The sequence below is a fragment of the Anopheles nili genome, chromosome 3 (assembly GCF_943737925.1).
Source record: "Anopheles nili chromosome 3, idAnoNiliSN_F5_01, whole genome shotgun sequence".
NCBI classification, from domain to species: domain Eukaryota; kingdom Metazoa; phylum Arthropoda; class Insecta; order Diptera; family Culicidae; genus Anopheles; species Anopheles nili.
In genome coordinates, this window is record NC_071292.1 from 16594819 (window position 1) to 16610478 (window position 15660).

Here is a 15660-nt window from a genome sequence, read left to right on the forward strand (position 1 = left end):
CCGGTTCACCCGTTCGAGAGGGATCTAAAAAAATCCAGACCCCTTTCTGAGCTGTTACTTTTATTTTGAGGTTCCTTTTTTCCTTCACCCGTGCTCCACTGGAATGCGTTCAAATAATACTCCCGCAGTGTGCCATACCCTCGGTACCGGGCCAGTATTCGCGCGCTGGCACAAAACCTTCGGGACCTTGGGAAATGGTCCATAAAAGCTGGCTTTAACGGCGCAATTAAACTGTGATAAGATTAAAGCAGCGTTCTTTACTTTCCTTTATGGCTGATCCAATCAGCGCGCGCGCTAAGTGCGGCCAGGGCAGGCTCGACCAGGACGGAAAGGCTGCGAGAAGTGAACCCAAACCCACCCCTATCCGGTACCACATCCGGGCCGCCGGCAGGGAGCCATCGAACGATAGTGTTTTACGATTCCGGCCGCTCGCATGCCGATCTCTGCTGCTGTGGTAAAATTAGAGCATGCTCGTTAAGACCGCTCCGATGGCCGGCGGGTTGTGTGTTTTAGCTTATCTCATCACCAGCATCCATCTTGGCATGCGACTTGTTCGGGATCTCGGGAACGGAAAGGCACGAGCTACACGGCCACAGCCGTAATTGCTCGCCCGACGGATGTCTCTTGTTAAGCGCGAAATCTGATTTTGGCGCAACTGAAATGTTTGGTGCCTTGACGGTTTTACATCATTACATCGGTTATTAGATCATCGACGGATGGCGCACTGGCTGCCTTCTAATGGGTGACTAATGTTAAGTGCCTCTCGAGCACTCCAAATGCCCACGTACCACGGATATGGCTCGTTGGAAAGTGGCGCTGTTAGCGGACATTGTCGATGACAACGCTCCACTCGACGGGAGCACCTGAAACTGGAGCCAATTTGGCCAAGTGGTGTCATAAACCTCTAAGCATTCCTCGCGTTCAAATCACCCGTCCGCCAATCGGAAAGCAGTTTGTTTCCATGTTAATTGCACAGCTCGCGTTGGGTACGGCTGAAATGGTTTGTTATCTTCACACCACCCTAAGGTGCGGGAAAATAGAAACGAGTAAAAGAATACAAAGAGCAAAAGACGAAAAAACAACAGCGCCCTGAACGACACGATCACCTTCATCCGGCTAAGCAAACCCGAGCGGGAAGTAGCCAGCAAAGAATCGCCACAAAATCGCACATGGGAAACTGCTCCACCGAAAGGCCAACAGCGATGGCCCGGCGGCTGTGGGGTGTAAAGATTTTGTTGCTGTTTCGTAGCATATAAAAGTCCCCCCAACAAAACGCCAAGGTTTATGGCGCGAGGAGCTGTTAGTTTGTTAGTGGTTTGCGCTTCTGTGGCCCGTGCTCTGTGGACCCGTTTGGTTGTGGGAAGCGAACGTCCGCACGCACAACGTGTGCTTTTTGGAGAAGCTTTAGCCACCGGTCTTGCTGCTGCTCCAGTTCGTCGGTAGGAGCGACGGTTGATTTTTAATAGTTTCAGCAGGAGCTTTGGTTTGTTAGAGGATCGCAGATCGCATTGAAATCAACGCCAACTGTTGGAATAGCTTTGGCAATACGGGGTGAACTACTTAATGGCACCCGGACCCCTGTAAAACGCACGATCGGCATGTCGAATCTTACATGTCCTTGTTTCACTCTGAGCTCCCCCAATTTCAACACTCATAAAAGGGAACTGGTTCGGATATTTTTAGCCATGTATATGGCTCCAAAACACGAAAAATCTATCCCAGAGGCTTTCGAGTAGCATTACCAGCACCGTGAGTCGCTTGATAGGAGACAGTCACGGATTTGGATGTTCCTGCGTCTGTTGCTGGCCATTTTCGCCTCGCCATAAAATGGTGTCTCGTTGCCAAAACCGACAGGCGGTAATTATATTTAGATTATTTAGCTACTTTCGAGCCACCTATTACGAACAATCAGCGTAATTGTAGACCGCGCGAAATAATGACCGTGGTATTATTTTAAAATGACCACAATAACAGCACAACCCGCCACAGCAAGCAACTTTAATTAGCAATTGTGGGGTGTGTTATTAAAATTCAATAATTCCTCCCAGCTTCCAGCGTGTTCGTCGCTGATCCGTGAAGTATAATTCAATAAACGCGAATCCATGCGCGCCAAGGAAATGTTATTTGATTTACCAGCGTACAATAAACCCTTTCGCCCTTCGTGACGCAGTGCATTTATACATCGTGATGACGGTTAATGGGACACGGGACCCCTAAGGCGGGTGACCCAATGCCTTCGACGACCAAACCGCCTCAAAACAATCGCACAATCGTGTGGTGTTAATAGGCATAACCAGAGGATACACCAGCGTCTTCGGGGCTCCCGGTGGCCTTAGCGTGTTTTTCCACACAACCCGTTACTTTTCCCACTGCCACAATACGGACAAATACGCTTCTAACATTCTAGACCGTCCGACCGGTTCGGGGTTCGTCGCTTGTCGCAGCATTGAAGTCTCTTGTATTTTCATCGAATCTGATGCTTGTTCGTCGGCTTAGCACTTGTTGACGCCACTGCTGGTGCCAATTAGTGGATGATTTTCGGCTTTCGCGATGGGACGACGACAAGCCGCGGTCATTGCCGGTGACCTTCGGGGTTTCCCAAGCTTCCAAAACCTCCACGGCATATACGTGACTCGTCACTTGCGCGTGCACGGGAGCGCGTTCCACACAAGCCTGACCCTGATCCACCTTCGATCGTTCGATCGATGAAGCCGTTGGCCGTTCCCATCGGTACCAACAGCAAAAAAGTGGCACGATGCTCTTTGGGGTAAAATCGAGTGGATCGAAATTATTGATCGTCGGTCACCGTTTGAACCGACTCTCTGACTTTCGGTTTTGGGTCTCGCATTCAAACCTGCCAACACGCCAACGACCGAGCCAGGGAATGTTTCCCATCCCATGAATCATGCCACGAATCGCGTCACCTCGCACGGGAGGAAGACAAAAACTCGCTGACGTTAGTCGTCGCAATTAAATTGTCTCAACGGTTCCAAACGGGCTTCGACGGTTTTCTATCGTGTCTTTCATCGTGTTCATTGTCACATTGTCAGGCGCGTTTAGGACGGTGCTCTTTATTTCAGCGTGCAGTCTGCCATTTTACTCCCCCACCATCATCAACCCCACAACTCCCACGGCCTGGGGGGTAGCAAGGTCTCGCGGACTAATCTCAAGCCGCCGGGTCTCGTCGTCGAGTTTGCGCGCACGGCTTAGAATGTCACCAGGGTCGCGACGCGTGATCAATCGCGAGCAAACCGGGGCAAGCAAGGCAACCTCTCTCACATACAAGGGGTACACATACAACAGTAACGATATGAAAAAAAAACGTCCGCTCGGAAAGGGAAACCTGTGTCGGGAGATTTGAGCGTTATTAATAACGTGCGTCATGGACATCGACCTCGGGTGTAGACCACCGGAATCGATGGTAGGGGAGACAGGTTGTCGACATGCTCCACCATTACCTTCCTTCCTCCTTCCACCACCATCCACTTTCCATCCCCTGGGACAATTTTGTGTCAACGTGAAATCGAAAGGTTCGCAAAAAAAGCTTTGCTTCAACAGGGTCGGCTTCCTAGAGTGCTTCTTTAGGACTGTACCGCCAGCGAGCGAGCTCAACATCGATCGATCGGTGGTAAAGCTAACAGCTGCAGGGCCAATCTCCACTACGCGGCCAGCACGTGACATTCGACAATTGTTTCATAATAATCCCCGGAGGTGGTTTGCAAGTGTCGTGCACACCTAGTGCACGATTGGAGCTGTTAACATTAGAACGTAAAATGCCCTCTAGACGGCCGGCTCAAACGGCTCTCGTAGGTCACCTGAGAGGCTCCGTTCGTAATTAAAAATAAGCTGTAAGATAACGCATCAAATGGGCAAATTTGAGGACATCGCCACAACGCGATCTCTCCTTTGTGAATGTCACGGAAAAAAACAGAGCCTTGCAAGGTTGAAACCCCACCCCAACAGCTGCCAAATGAGTCCAGTATCCTTTCGCACACGCGCTCCCTCGTTGTGTCGCGTAATCCGATCCTCTCCGGGTACGGTGACGCACTTGATTCATGCATCCGTCCGATGTCGTGCCGTGGCAATAAACCGACCACAATCGAACAACGTCTGGGAGTCGCCGTAAGGGCTAATCGTGTAGACGCACGGGTTATGTAATATCGCACCTCACTCTCGCGAGGCTCGAGCGATCGAAACGAGACGGCGTACCCGCGGGGCTCACCTGTCGCTCGATTGCGTCTCGATGGAGGGGACATGGTTGGTGATTTATTCACGCGACCGTCCAATCGCTGCCCCGAACGGGGAGGTTCATATCCCCTACCCTAGCGAGAGACCCGCACGTGACCAGCATCGTATCGACCATCCACGCTAGCCGCCGTCAAGGACTCGTTCGAGGCGGGGGAAAACCTGTGGTCCGTCGGACCAGCCCCCTTTGCTGGCGAGACCGTCACGAGACCAACTCGATGTGTTTAAACACACCCCTTCGAGTGCAAAAGGGTGAGTGCGGTTTTGCACGAATAGCACAAGCTGGACTCGGTCACGTGAGCATCGAGATTCGTCACCTCGATGACGTGCGTTGAGCTTGAGTCAAGCGCCGGAAGCTGAAGGATCCGGCAAACCTGGGTGGAATGTAATAACGGAATTAATTATTCCAAACGTTATGGCCGAAGGGCATCAAACATGCGGATCCGCGAGGAATCGTTTGATGGGCGCTTGAAGAAGCCTTTTCCCGCCGGCAGACCAATTATGGACCCCTGGCGGACTCGCTAAACCGGAGCAACCGTGTGGGTTTGTGCTCGATTTCGCGCGGAACGACTCCCGCGGGCTATGCATTACTTGTCATTGATTTAATGCGTACATGCCACGATGCCCGGGCCGGGGCGTGCCTGGACCCATTTCGAGGGCCCGTTTGGCCCTGTGACTGGTCCCACGTATGTGTACCAAAGCGGTCCCATCCACGCCATCGGCCACGGGACCGATCGTAGAACAAAATGAGCATTCGCACGCAACAGGCGAACACGGGCGGTGGTTGGACACATTTATGACGTACCCTGGGTCACGCGGCCAGAGGAGGCCGTAGGACGATGAAGGCACACACGTACAAATACACACACACACGGCTTTTCAGATGGGTGGCCGTGCGTGGCTGGGCGGCGTAGCTTATTTTCTGCGTACCGCTGCAAGGGATGAAATAAATGAACCTACATTATCGGCGCACGGCTCAATCGCTACCGAATGGCGAATGAGCCTCGTTGGGTCCAGTTTCCAGTGGTTTATGATCCGTTTTCGTTTTTTTTATGTCTCCCTCAGCTGCGATCGTGAACCGATGCGAGCCACTCGAAATAGAAGCCTAATAGCGAATCGATGGAAATTGTATTGAGCTTGCGTGAACGATCCTGCAAGGATGGCTGCTGGACTTGTTTTTAGCTATCTCACAGCTTCGTTACCCGTTCGTAGTTGGATCCACCATTAGGCGTCGGAATGGATGTCTTAATATCGAAGCTACATGGAATCGACGACGACGACGCAGGCTCGTCTGCTCGAAAGCGGATAGAGAATGTGCCATTATTTTATACGATACCATTCATATGAAAAGACAACCATTATAGGGCGTTATGACCGGTTGTATGAGTGGTTTCGCGCACAATGTTGCCGTCTAACCTGTGGCACCTGGTGCTGTTGGTGGCAGTAGACACGATCGAATTTATGGTTATTGGAAACTGCATGTTCGACAATGCTATCCGAATCAATTCCACAACCATTTCGCACCCATCCACACATTTATCGTGTGAAAACAAGCCATCAAAGTGTGCTTGGTGTGAACACCTAAATTATGCGTATCGTTGAGGGATATTTCTATGACTACTTGGACCAGCCTTAGACACAGTATTTTGTTGCATATTTCAACTATATTTGTTTCCTTCCAAAAAGATGTTTGTTGAAGCAGAACGGGTTGGTGTTCGTAGAGTTTTTGTTGAAAAAATCTGCATTGGTAGTTGCGATGCCGTTAGTATAGCTCTGACTAGGTCTGTTGAACGTGTCGATGGAAAATCTTCGATTAGGTTGGGGAAAATTGGCGATCGGCTGGCGAGCGGATGTATCGCAGATCGTCATACGTCGTTGAGAGATTTTGATCGGTTGGTTTCCAGCAATCGGAGTTTCCGGTACGTTGCAACTATACTTTCCTTGGACTGTGCCGAAAGTCCGCGTCCGGATGCTTGAAACTGGAGTCGCTGGAATATTTAAGTCGTGCTTTGGAGCACTTTCTCTAGCTGCCGGGGTCGCTGAGATGTTTATGCAACGTTTTGAGCTACTCGCGTTGGATTGTGCACTTCCTGGAAAACTTCCGTTGACCGATCCACCGAAGCCGGAATCGTTCATTGAGCTGGTGTGTGAAATGTTCGATGAGTTGGTGTGAGAAGTTGTCCCCGTAAGCTTAAACGAATCGACGGAGTACCGATGCTGTGAAACAAGCGAGGCAACACTGGCCTGCAACGAGCCAACTCCGACGGAAAGCCGTCGCTCGGAAAATGGAATCTGAGACACGTTGGTGGGCATGTGTTTGCGCATTGTTTCCTGCAGATTCCGCCGGAAAGAGCGCACGTTCTCGTAATGACGCTTCGTTTCGGAGATCTGTTTTTGGATGGCGATTTCCAGCTCACTGGCGCGTTGATTGGATTCGCGAACACGGATGATGGCACGAATGAGATTCAGCCGGTGTTTTTGCTGGAATGCCATCGCTTGGCCAGCAATTTGAAAGAGTCCTGCGGGAGCTTCGTGGTATAGAGCACGTTCCCGTCGGCCCATGTCGTCTCCCAACTCGGTGAAGTGGCGAATAGGAGCCTGACAGACTGGGCAGGTGGTGCCACGGTTCGTTTTTGCCATGCAATTCCGGCATAGCACGTCGAGACAGGAGAGGTGATAGAACTTCGTTCGCTTATGCACCTCGAAGCTAAAGCACAGGCCGCAGTGGATCCATCGCTGACCGGACATGGTCGGTTTCTTGCACTTAAAAGGACACTATGCAAAGGACACGAACCTACGCAGTGGCTGAAAATTACATTTGCCAAGTTATAAGGCCTGTTAAACGTAAACAATGCAGCTAAACATTATTTCTTCCCAACGGTTACTAGATGGTTTGCAACGAAACAAAACAGCCAGAACTACTTGCCATGGATTGCTTTGATTTGTGAAGCAAATAACCATCAAAACAGTTTCGCCTTGTATTCAAAAAATGGAACAAAACTCTTTTTAATGATTATTTACTCACTTTAAATTTTCGTTTAAATTCCCCAAAAGTGCCCACACACTGAACGACCCCAAATGTCGAACGATTGCGGATTATTTGTGCCATTTTTCGGTCCATTTTCGGGTCACCCGCAGCGACAGTACCATTCGTTTTCGCAGATTTCCCGCATCAATATGGCCCCGATTAAACTCGTACGCTAACCGTCGCGGATGGTCGTCTGTTTATGCGGATTACGGACGCGTCGTCAAGCAGCCGCCTTCAGTTTGCAGCATTGCGGCAATATTGTGACATCCCGGTAATTCGATAATTGATGGAACGATGCCCATCTCGAGGAGACGTTCGCGTGCACCGCACCTCGGCGGCGTACAGCGTCCGGCGGGTTCGATTGAAGATAAAATAAACAACCATTCCGCAAAGCGAAACATTTTGCTGCCCTCTGATAGTGGGCTTCCTGTGGATAACGGGCGGGCGTAATTTATGAACCAAAAGCTGAGAGAGAGAGAGAGATCCCACAGGTGGCGGGTTGAAAAAGAAATCTGGCATGTCTGGCGTCCAGCGAGGGAGAGAGATCGAAGTGCCGATCGATCGATCGTTCGTCTCGGTGCCGCCGTGGGATGGATTCTCGATAAATTCATTTATTCATGTATGCAGCCAGCTCGTGCATTAGCCCACTTATGCAGTATGCATCGGCGATTGATTAAGTCACGTTAATCGGATCTGGCCGCGCGGATGGTCGGTGAAAGCGTTGGATGGGTCCTATTTGTCGCCTGTTTGCCAGCCGATAGCGATCGAAAAAAAGCGCTCGCCTTTGATCTGGGGCTCTACAAATCGAGTTGATAATCAAATCCAGGAGGAATAAAGCGTGCATTTTCAATGCTAACAATATTTTCACGCTCACCCATCGCTGATAGCGTCATGGTAAATTAATACAATATTGAAAGTTTTCTTACCGTGACTGGAAAAAGCTTTTCCAACAAACACTTTGCGTCCAGAAAATACTGATTACACGAAGTCACACAACGCGCTCTGATCGCATGTCTAGCAATGGCTACACAAAAAGAAAATGTTCAACACTCCACCCCTTTTGTGCACGAGGGGCGTTTGATAGTTCGATCGAGATTGTGGGAAAAGGCGCACACCGAGGTAAAACAAAAATAAACGTACTCTTCACGGTCCCTAATGCTGCCAGCGGGAAATCGCCTCGCCCTGCAGCTCTCCAGCTGCTTCAGCTCACCCCGTCGAAGGTTTCGCCAGAGAAATAGACAAGTTTGTGCCCCGAACCAGCGGGCAGCCCGGGTGAATGGATGGACCCGTTCGCTGGACCGTCGAGTTCGCCCGAAAGGCTGTTTTAGTTGCATTCTACGTGCGCATAATGTTGGCAAAAGCTAATTGCATGTTCAACGCGACAACGGTTGTGCAAGCAAACGCAACCCTGGAATGTTGGGAGTTAGCTCCGCGGTATCAATTTATCATTTTAATTTATGCCGCTAAGGGGGTGAACTGTTTTTTTTTTCGCTACCTCTCCGGTCTAGGTTGGTACTTTTTTTGTTTTCCCTACATCTTTGCGTGAGGCTGGGGAGCTTGAGTGTGTGTTTTTTTGCCCTCTAGAGCAGATGAAATGGAATTTCGATCCTTTTTATGCCGGACTCCGAACTCAAATGCAGACGCACCGCTTAGATATCGTGTGATGTGATAAGAAAAGGAAAAATTAAACGCTAGTAAGGCGACCTTTCGACGATTGCTTTCGTACCGCGCCAAAGGCAACATAATACACGTCTAGCGTCCAATGTCCGATAAGCGGGTGAGGGCTTTCCTCGTAAATTAACGTCCCCAGCGATGAATTATTGTTGCGATCCCGCGCTATTTAACCCAGAACCACCCGTTTGTCCGGGGAACATAATCGCGAAAGATCGCACAACGGCCGCTTTCACGCACCGCGCTACGGCATTAGGTGCACCTTGCCATGAGTCTTGCGCAAGGCAATTCGCGCGTTGACGTGGAACAAACTTCTCGCCCTCGTTCGCAGGTGGTTTTGCACAGAGTGACCGAAATGGAGGTCCAAGCTTTCGCTTAGACCCGCGTGCCGCATTTGCGTAGCGTACTGCTGGCAACACGCTCCACCTCGGGCGGGTTCGTAATGATAAATGGCCGGGATGCCACCGTCGGCATCGGCGCACTGTGCGTCCACCATCGACCACCGGCAAACGGAATTTCAAACCGGATCAAAACCAATCCTCCATCGAGCCACTGGAGGCTCCCTCAGGGGAACCAACCGCACGGTAGTGGCCACCATGAGGGCTTCGATTTTTAATCGCACAGCACCTTGGGCGACTGGGAATTTTTTTATGCTTATTTAGGAAAATATGCGCAGAAGCAGAGAAAAACACGAGGAGCGCAAAGGAAGGGGGTTAATTATTAATTATCAGCGTTGCCTTCAGGTTACGATCAGATATGTTGCAAGAGATGTTGAAATGGTAGCAAGAGGGCATGTATTCAATTACTGGCGGTTGCTTGAATGCGGCAATAGAGGCACTGGTCTTATCGATATATTATATCAAATTAACGAAAGCACAGCTCTTAAAACATTTGGTTTAGGTTTAATTTGAACAGTTTAACTTATGCTTTTCATGCTATGACTTCAAATACTAATAACCAGATTTATGAAATCTCAATCATTTATAAGAGAATGTTTTTCAAAACGAACGATCCTTGCTGAGGCCATCGAACGGCATAGAATGTATTTCGTCCTTCCCATTCGATGGAAATTGGCTCAATTTATCGGATCTTTAATATCGAACCGAGTCACACTCCTCGAAAGTGTGTAATAAATATCCCATTCGGCATTCTTTCGGCGCCGTGCATGAGAAAAAAAAGCTCCTGATAAATCGCCATCGATTGTCGTGTCTTTATTTACCGAACCCTTCTTGGAGGTGCAAATTTACGCATGCTCCGTGCAACAATGCCGCAAAATTAAGCATTCCAGCGCGCTTTGAATGTCGTATTGTTTGAGCGGTGCCAAAGGGATTTCTCCTCCCGCTCGGAATGGCACGATGCGAGAATCCTGCTGGACGGGATTTTACCGCGTGTAGCTGCCAGGGGACAAAAATTCAACTTCAAGCCGATCTTGCTTCCGCAACACGCCAAGGTAGATCGCGCAAGGCGACCAGCAGACAAGAGACAATTTTCTCCGTAATTACGATATTGTCTTTTGATCGAGCGATCGCGAACATATTTTGTCAGGCGGACGGACAAAACCGTGCGACACTTTAATGGAAACACGTCGGTAGGGACCTTACCCTTCGGCACTGCTCTCGCATTTCGCTCCAATTACCGAGCCTCCGACAGGACTCGTTAATCAGGAGCTCTAATTGTGGCACGTTTGCACCAGGAGGAGATAATTTGGCTGCTTTGTGGTGCGACGGTGCGATCACTCTTTCGAAGGACCTATGTTGAGGTGCAGTTTTTTTTTCTTATTTATTGACGTCTCTCATCGTAACGTGGTTGAAATTTGCCAAACTATTCCCCTTCCATCCCCATTGACATCGTTTCTAGCGATGTTTTGATCGAGATTAACATTCACTTAATAGCCAAGGAGCGATCGGGTTTATCGCACGCCAATGGAACAGTCACTCGAAAGCGAGGGCGGAACCCTGGAGGCCGCAGTTTTCGGTGGTCCGAGCTGTATCGACGTCTGCAGATTATCTGCAGCCCGATCGGATCGAAGCATAAATCCGGGTGGGTTCAAAACTGCCACAACGAGCGCAGCAGCATCAGCAGCAGCAGCAGCAAAAAAACTCCACACTGCCAAACATCTCACTTTGCAGCATGTTCGATTAGCCTGCTTTATCCCCTTGGTTGTTTTTCGTTGGCTCGGAATTTCGGCCCACCCACCCTTAAATCCACCGGGGGCCACCCTTTCGACAAGCGGCAGCGGGAAGTGGTCCGGTGTTTGCATGTTTCACATTTCGGACCACATCTGGATGCTGCTGACCCTGGTGGTTTTGCGAGCTGAGCCGGGTTGGTTTAAGGTTCGGCACGCCGTTTATCGCTCGTGCCTTCCATAAGGGTTCGTGTGCTCAAGATGACGAAAGCAGAAGAGAAAAAAATGAGCGCACCGTATCCTAATCCTAGACAGGCAACGGCTACGAGTAAGCTCTTAATCGGCTCAAAACATAACGTGTTCGACTGCGCTAGGAGGCAAAAAATATTTGGCCACTCCCTTGGTGGAGTTCCTACTCGACACGGGAATGTTATTCAGATCTTATCGAGCGTTGTTTTCGACTAATGATACGCGTTACGGCTTTCGAACCGATTTCTTTGCAATGGAAAATGGGAAATCTGCCTGCTCATAATTATTGCCCCAAACGATTTATCCGTTCCCTTGCGCTCCTGCTATGTCATTAGAATGTTCCACGGCATCAAATGAATCTTTTCCCTCGCACAACTGCTGACCTAGTTTGCCAGTATCCTTCCACTGGAGCCTTTCCACACGCCTTCTGTCATAACATATTTCACGATAGACGGATTATTAGTGCTGTGTTTTAAAAACAACGTGTCGATCGATGACAAGGTTGAGCCGTTAGGAAGGCATTAATTCGTAATGATCGCGCAGAATGTCGAATTAAGGGGGTTTGTCGATATTCAGCTTCTTTTCTTTTCAGTCCTACCGATTTAGAAGTGTATATCGTTCACTGGTTTCATAAATCGGAATAAAAATCTCATCAGAAATGAAGCTGAAGTGAAATGGTTGAATACCAATCCAAACGCTATTCAGTCGTTCCCAGGCAAATAAAAATAGTTAAGCGTCGTTTGTCGCTAGTTTCCTACTAGCTATTCGAGATCATTTTACTGGTATTTTTCGATTGCAGTTTAATTAAAGACTCGTTTCCAGCATTCTCATAGACGCGTCCCAAGCTTGCTAAGCAGGCTGTGAGGAAAATGTCGCCCAATCGCCCATCTCGTGACAGTGCAACGGCGTGCTTAGGAACGGGAAATTTATTAACGCCCCAGCTGTGGTTTGCCAATGCGTTCAATAAAATCGATCGAACTTTACACTGCGCCACTCGGCCCCTCGGTCAGTAACATCTTCATTAGCGCTGGGTACTCGAACGATCGTTGCATTCACCCGTTGCATCTTTCTAATCCTGCCGCAGCAGAACTCAGTCAGGGCCTTCGGAGAAAAAAGCTTCCCATTAGCGATCACTGCTTTGCGATTCACTGGCGGTCGCTTTTAATTGCAATCCCGCACTCATTCGATCGAGTCGCGGGCGCTCGGGAAACGCGAAATGGAAAAGGCACTCCATCGACTTACTCACACGTACGCGCATTTAGGAACCGCACTGGGCATGCAGAACCGTTCGATTGGAAATCGAACTCGCTGGCTGCTGGCAGGCCGGGATGCAGGCGAACCTGGGACGCGAGCAACATCGAAACCCGTAAGCAGACCAGCGGATTCACGCGTCGCCTTCACCGGCGGGTTCGCGATCCTCCGATCAACGAAGGAAACGCGTCCGGCCGGAAGATAATCATCGCCAGACCGCGGCGAGCCGGGCGGAGGGCTCGTAGAGAATAATTTATGGCGGTGCGCCGTTTCAGGACATGACATGTCTCGTGAGTGTCGTGCTTGTCGTCGGCCGGAGAGAAGGCTGGTAATTGCGAACACCGCTCGAGGGCCACCACACCAACCGTCGAGGGTACCGTCGTCGATCGTTCTGGTGGGGTTTTTTTTTGGTTTTTTACTCGTTTAACCCTCTTCGAAAGCCGCGAACGCAACGGTAGCGATCGAGTCCCGCTCTAATGTCCACCAGAACCGTGTTGCGGTGGTGCGCAACAGCCCAGTAGCTCTCCAGACTCTCGGCATCGGCAGCAGAACAGGGCCGGCCGGTTCCTGCGAGAGCGGAAACCCTTCCGAGCGAGCTACAACATCTAGCACTTAGCGTCGATGTAATTAATATGTTAATTGAATTGTTAGGCGGCAAAGATAAATCGGTTCGGGAAAAGAGCGTGGGGTCGTAAGCGGGCATATAGGTTGCCCCCCAAGGGTTTTTGTGGGCTCCTGCGAGTGGGAATGTGGTCCCATAAGCGACCTTTTTTGCGCCGCCTTGACACTCGATTGGGTCGCCACCGTTCACTCGCTGGGTCGCGCATTCTATTACCCTTTCTGCGGTGGGCTTGTGGATCTCCCTAGCTGCTGGTGAACGTGCAGTTTGGAAAGCTCGTACAACCACCCAAACACATCCACGCGACATTTGAGGAATGCGTGTGCCATCGCGAACAGTCCTTCAGCCTCAGGGTGCTTCTCTATTGGCGCAGTGACATCAGCAAGTATGACGCCTTGATGGATGGTCCGCCGCGGGCAAGCTCATCATCTTTACCCTCGCTAATCACATACTCTCCGACGGGCGATTTCAATTACGTAGCAATTTGGAATGTTTCTGTCCGCCTCAGGTGCCGTGGTGCTTCTGGACTGCTTCTACGCCAGGATCGGCTACGATGAATTCGAATCGATTTGTCATCGCATTTACGACCGACCAATGTCTGGTGTGCCGTCTGAAAAGGCATCAATATTCATCCACGGAAGCGGCTTCGGTTTGCATCGACCCAGGATGACTGATGCTAATCTGCCGTCGGCAGGACGCGAACAAGTCGCTTCACAGCTGTGCTTCAACGCCATTAAACGCCAGTTAAAGCTATCGTGCTATTTTCATCTGCGCGTTGCTATGCGCATGCATCGTCGAATGCATTGGCTCGCCAACGTTGGCGAGAGTTAGAGGGCTCTTGTATAAGAGAACCTGCATACATCGCCTATTGGTTGACGATATTAGATTGATTTGTCGATACAGTTCGTTAACAGATCATCGTCGTAGCACATAAAACAGCTAGCGCTCATGACAGCACACATTTTAGGACATCAAGAGATGCAATCTACCTGATGCATAATGAATTTAACCACTTCTAAACCTCTAATGGATGATATTGCATCCGAAAACGTGACTATGCAAGCCCATAACGTCAAAAAGCCATTCGAGCTCGAGACATCACAGCAGTCACTCCATTTATGCGCTTGTGACAGTGTTGCGTCTAGAAACGAAACATTGTACAATCCGGTTCGAGGATTCGATCGAGACCACCGATAGGAAATTGCATTTTAATTAATTTTCCCCCCATTCCAACGCCTTCATTTGTCATTATATCCTGGCCGGAGCAAGTGGGCATCTCATTTGCCATCCATGCGGCGATTATGATTCGATCCATCATCTTACGATCCACGGTGGTCCGCTTAGTGCGGCGAGACTCCTCCATCCATCTTGTTCCCTTCGTTGGATAGAAACTAGTTTCGTACAATGTTTATCATAGACAGCCAATGCAACGAATCTTGGTGCAGTATTTAAAATAATGGTATGTGGAAAATGTAAATTATACCAACGAGAAAACGCGTTAAAAAATTCAACGGCTTGCCTCATTTACTCAACTTATATGTATGAAAATTAAAATAAATGTGAACATATTTGGGGCTTATGATCGTTATATGAATTTGGTATAAAAAAATATTTGTTGATAAAATGTTGTAGTTTAGAGAAAAAAAACTACTAAAAAGCACGGATAATGGATTTTTGGAGGGAGCAGTACTGGGCAGATTGAAAAAGTAAGACTCGGTAAATTTTTCACAGAAAATGGGTGTAAATATTGAGAGAAAACAAAATACCGTAAATCACGATCGATTCACACAAATCAGCTAGTTGATGTAAGCAAAAATAATTCATTGTGATTTATTCATCAGTTATGTTGTCATTTGCGTCACGTTTCATAAACCACAGGGAAGTAATGTTTCAATTCCTCCAATCTGCGATCCTTTGTCATTGTCGTTCTTTTCCATGATCGCTTTAGGCGTTGGAAATCTTACGAAGCTTGGGGTCGAATTTACGAAGCACATGTGGTGACATCCACCTTTAGCATTTGATCCTCTCAAACGAAGCTAAAAACGCACCCATGTCACAAGGAGCGGTTAACGAGACTTTAATGAAATTTGCACTTATGGCACAAGAGCCCCGTATCACTCTGTTCCATTCCCGAATGTCGGGCCACGAGGGTTAAAATGTTTAATTTTAATTGCCATATCGTGAAGGCAATGCGTTTATCTCGCGTACCGAACCTGCTGCGGATCGTAAGGGCAATAAGCCACACGAGGTAGGCAAAGGTTCGGTGGTACTGATTTTGGCCCAGTCTTTTAGGTACGGTTCGGAATACACACGGAGTCGGCAAACCATATTGATCTTATCCCCGAAAGCTTCCCGTAGGCGCTGGAAAATTGGAGTTCACATGAACGAGCGGTTCGCGTGAAAAATGGTCTCCGGTTCGTTTATGGTGGTGCGGGTCATTTTTCTCCATTTCTTTACGCCAGACGCACGCAC

General features: G+C 49.2%; 1 protein-coding gene across 1 annotated transcript; it reads right to left on the reverse strand.

The window, feature by feature from the left end:
• Positions 1-5907: 5907 nt before the first annotated feature.
• LOC128723789 (uncharacterized) lies at positions 5908-6993 on the reverse strand. Its single transcript, XM_053817554.1, has 2 exons — positions 6189-6993; positions 5908-6125 (listed from the first exon to the last, which is right to left on the reverse strand). Exons 1-2 carry the CDS (start codon positions 6991-6993, stop codon positions 5908-5910), a joined length of 1023 nt encoding a protein of 340 aa, XP_053673529.1.
• Between the last annotated feature and the right edge of the window lie 8667 nt (positions 6994-15660).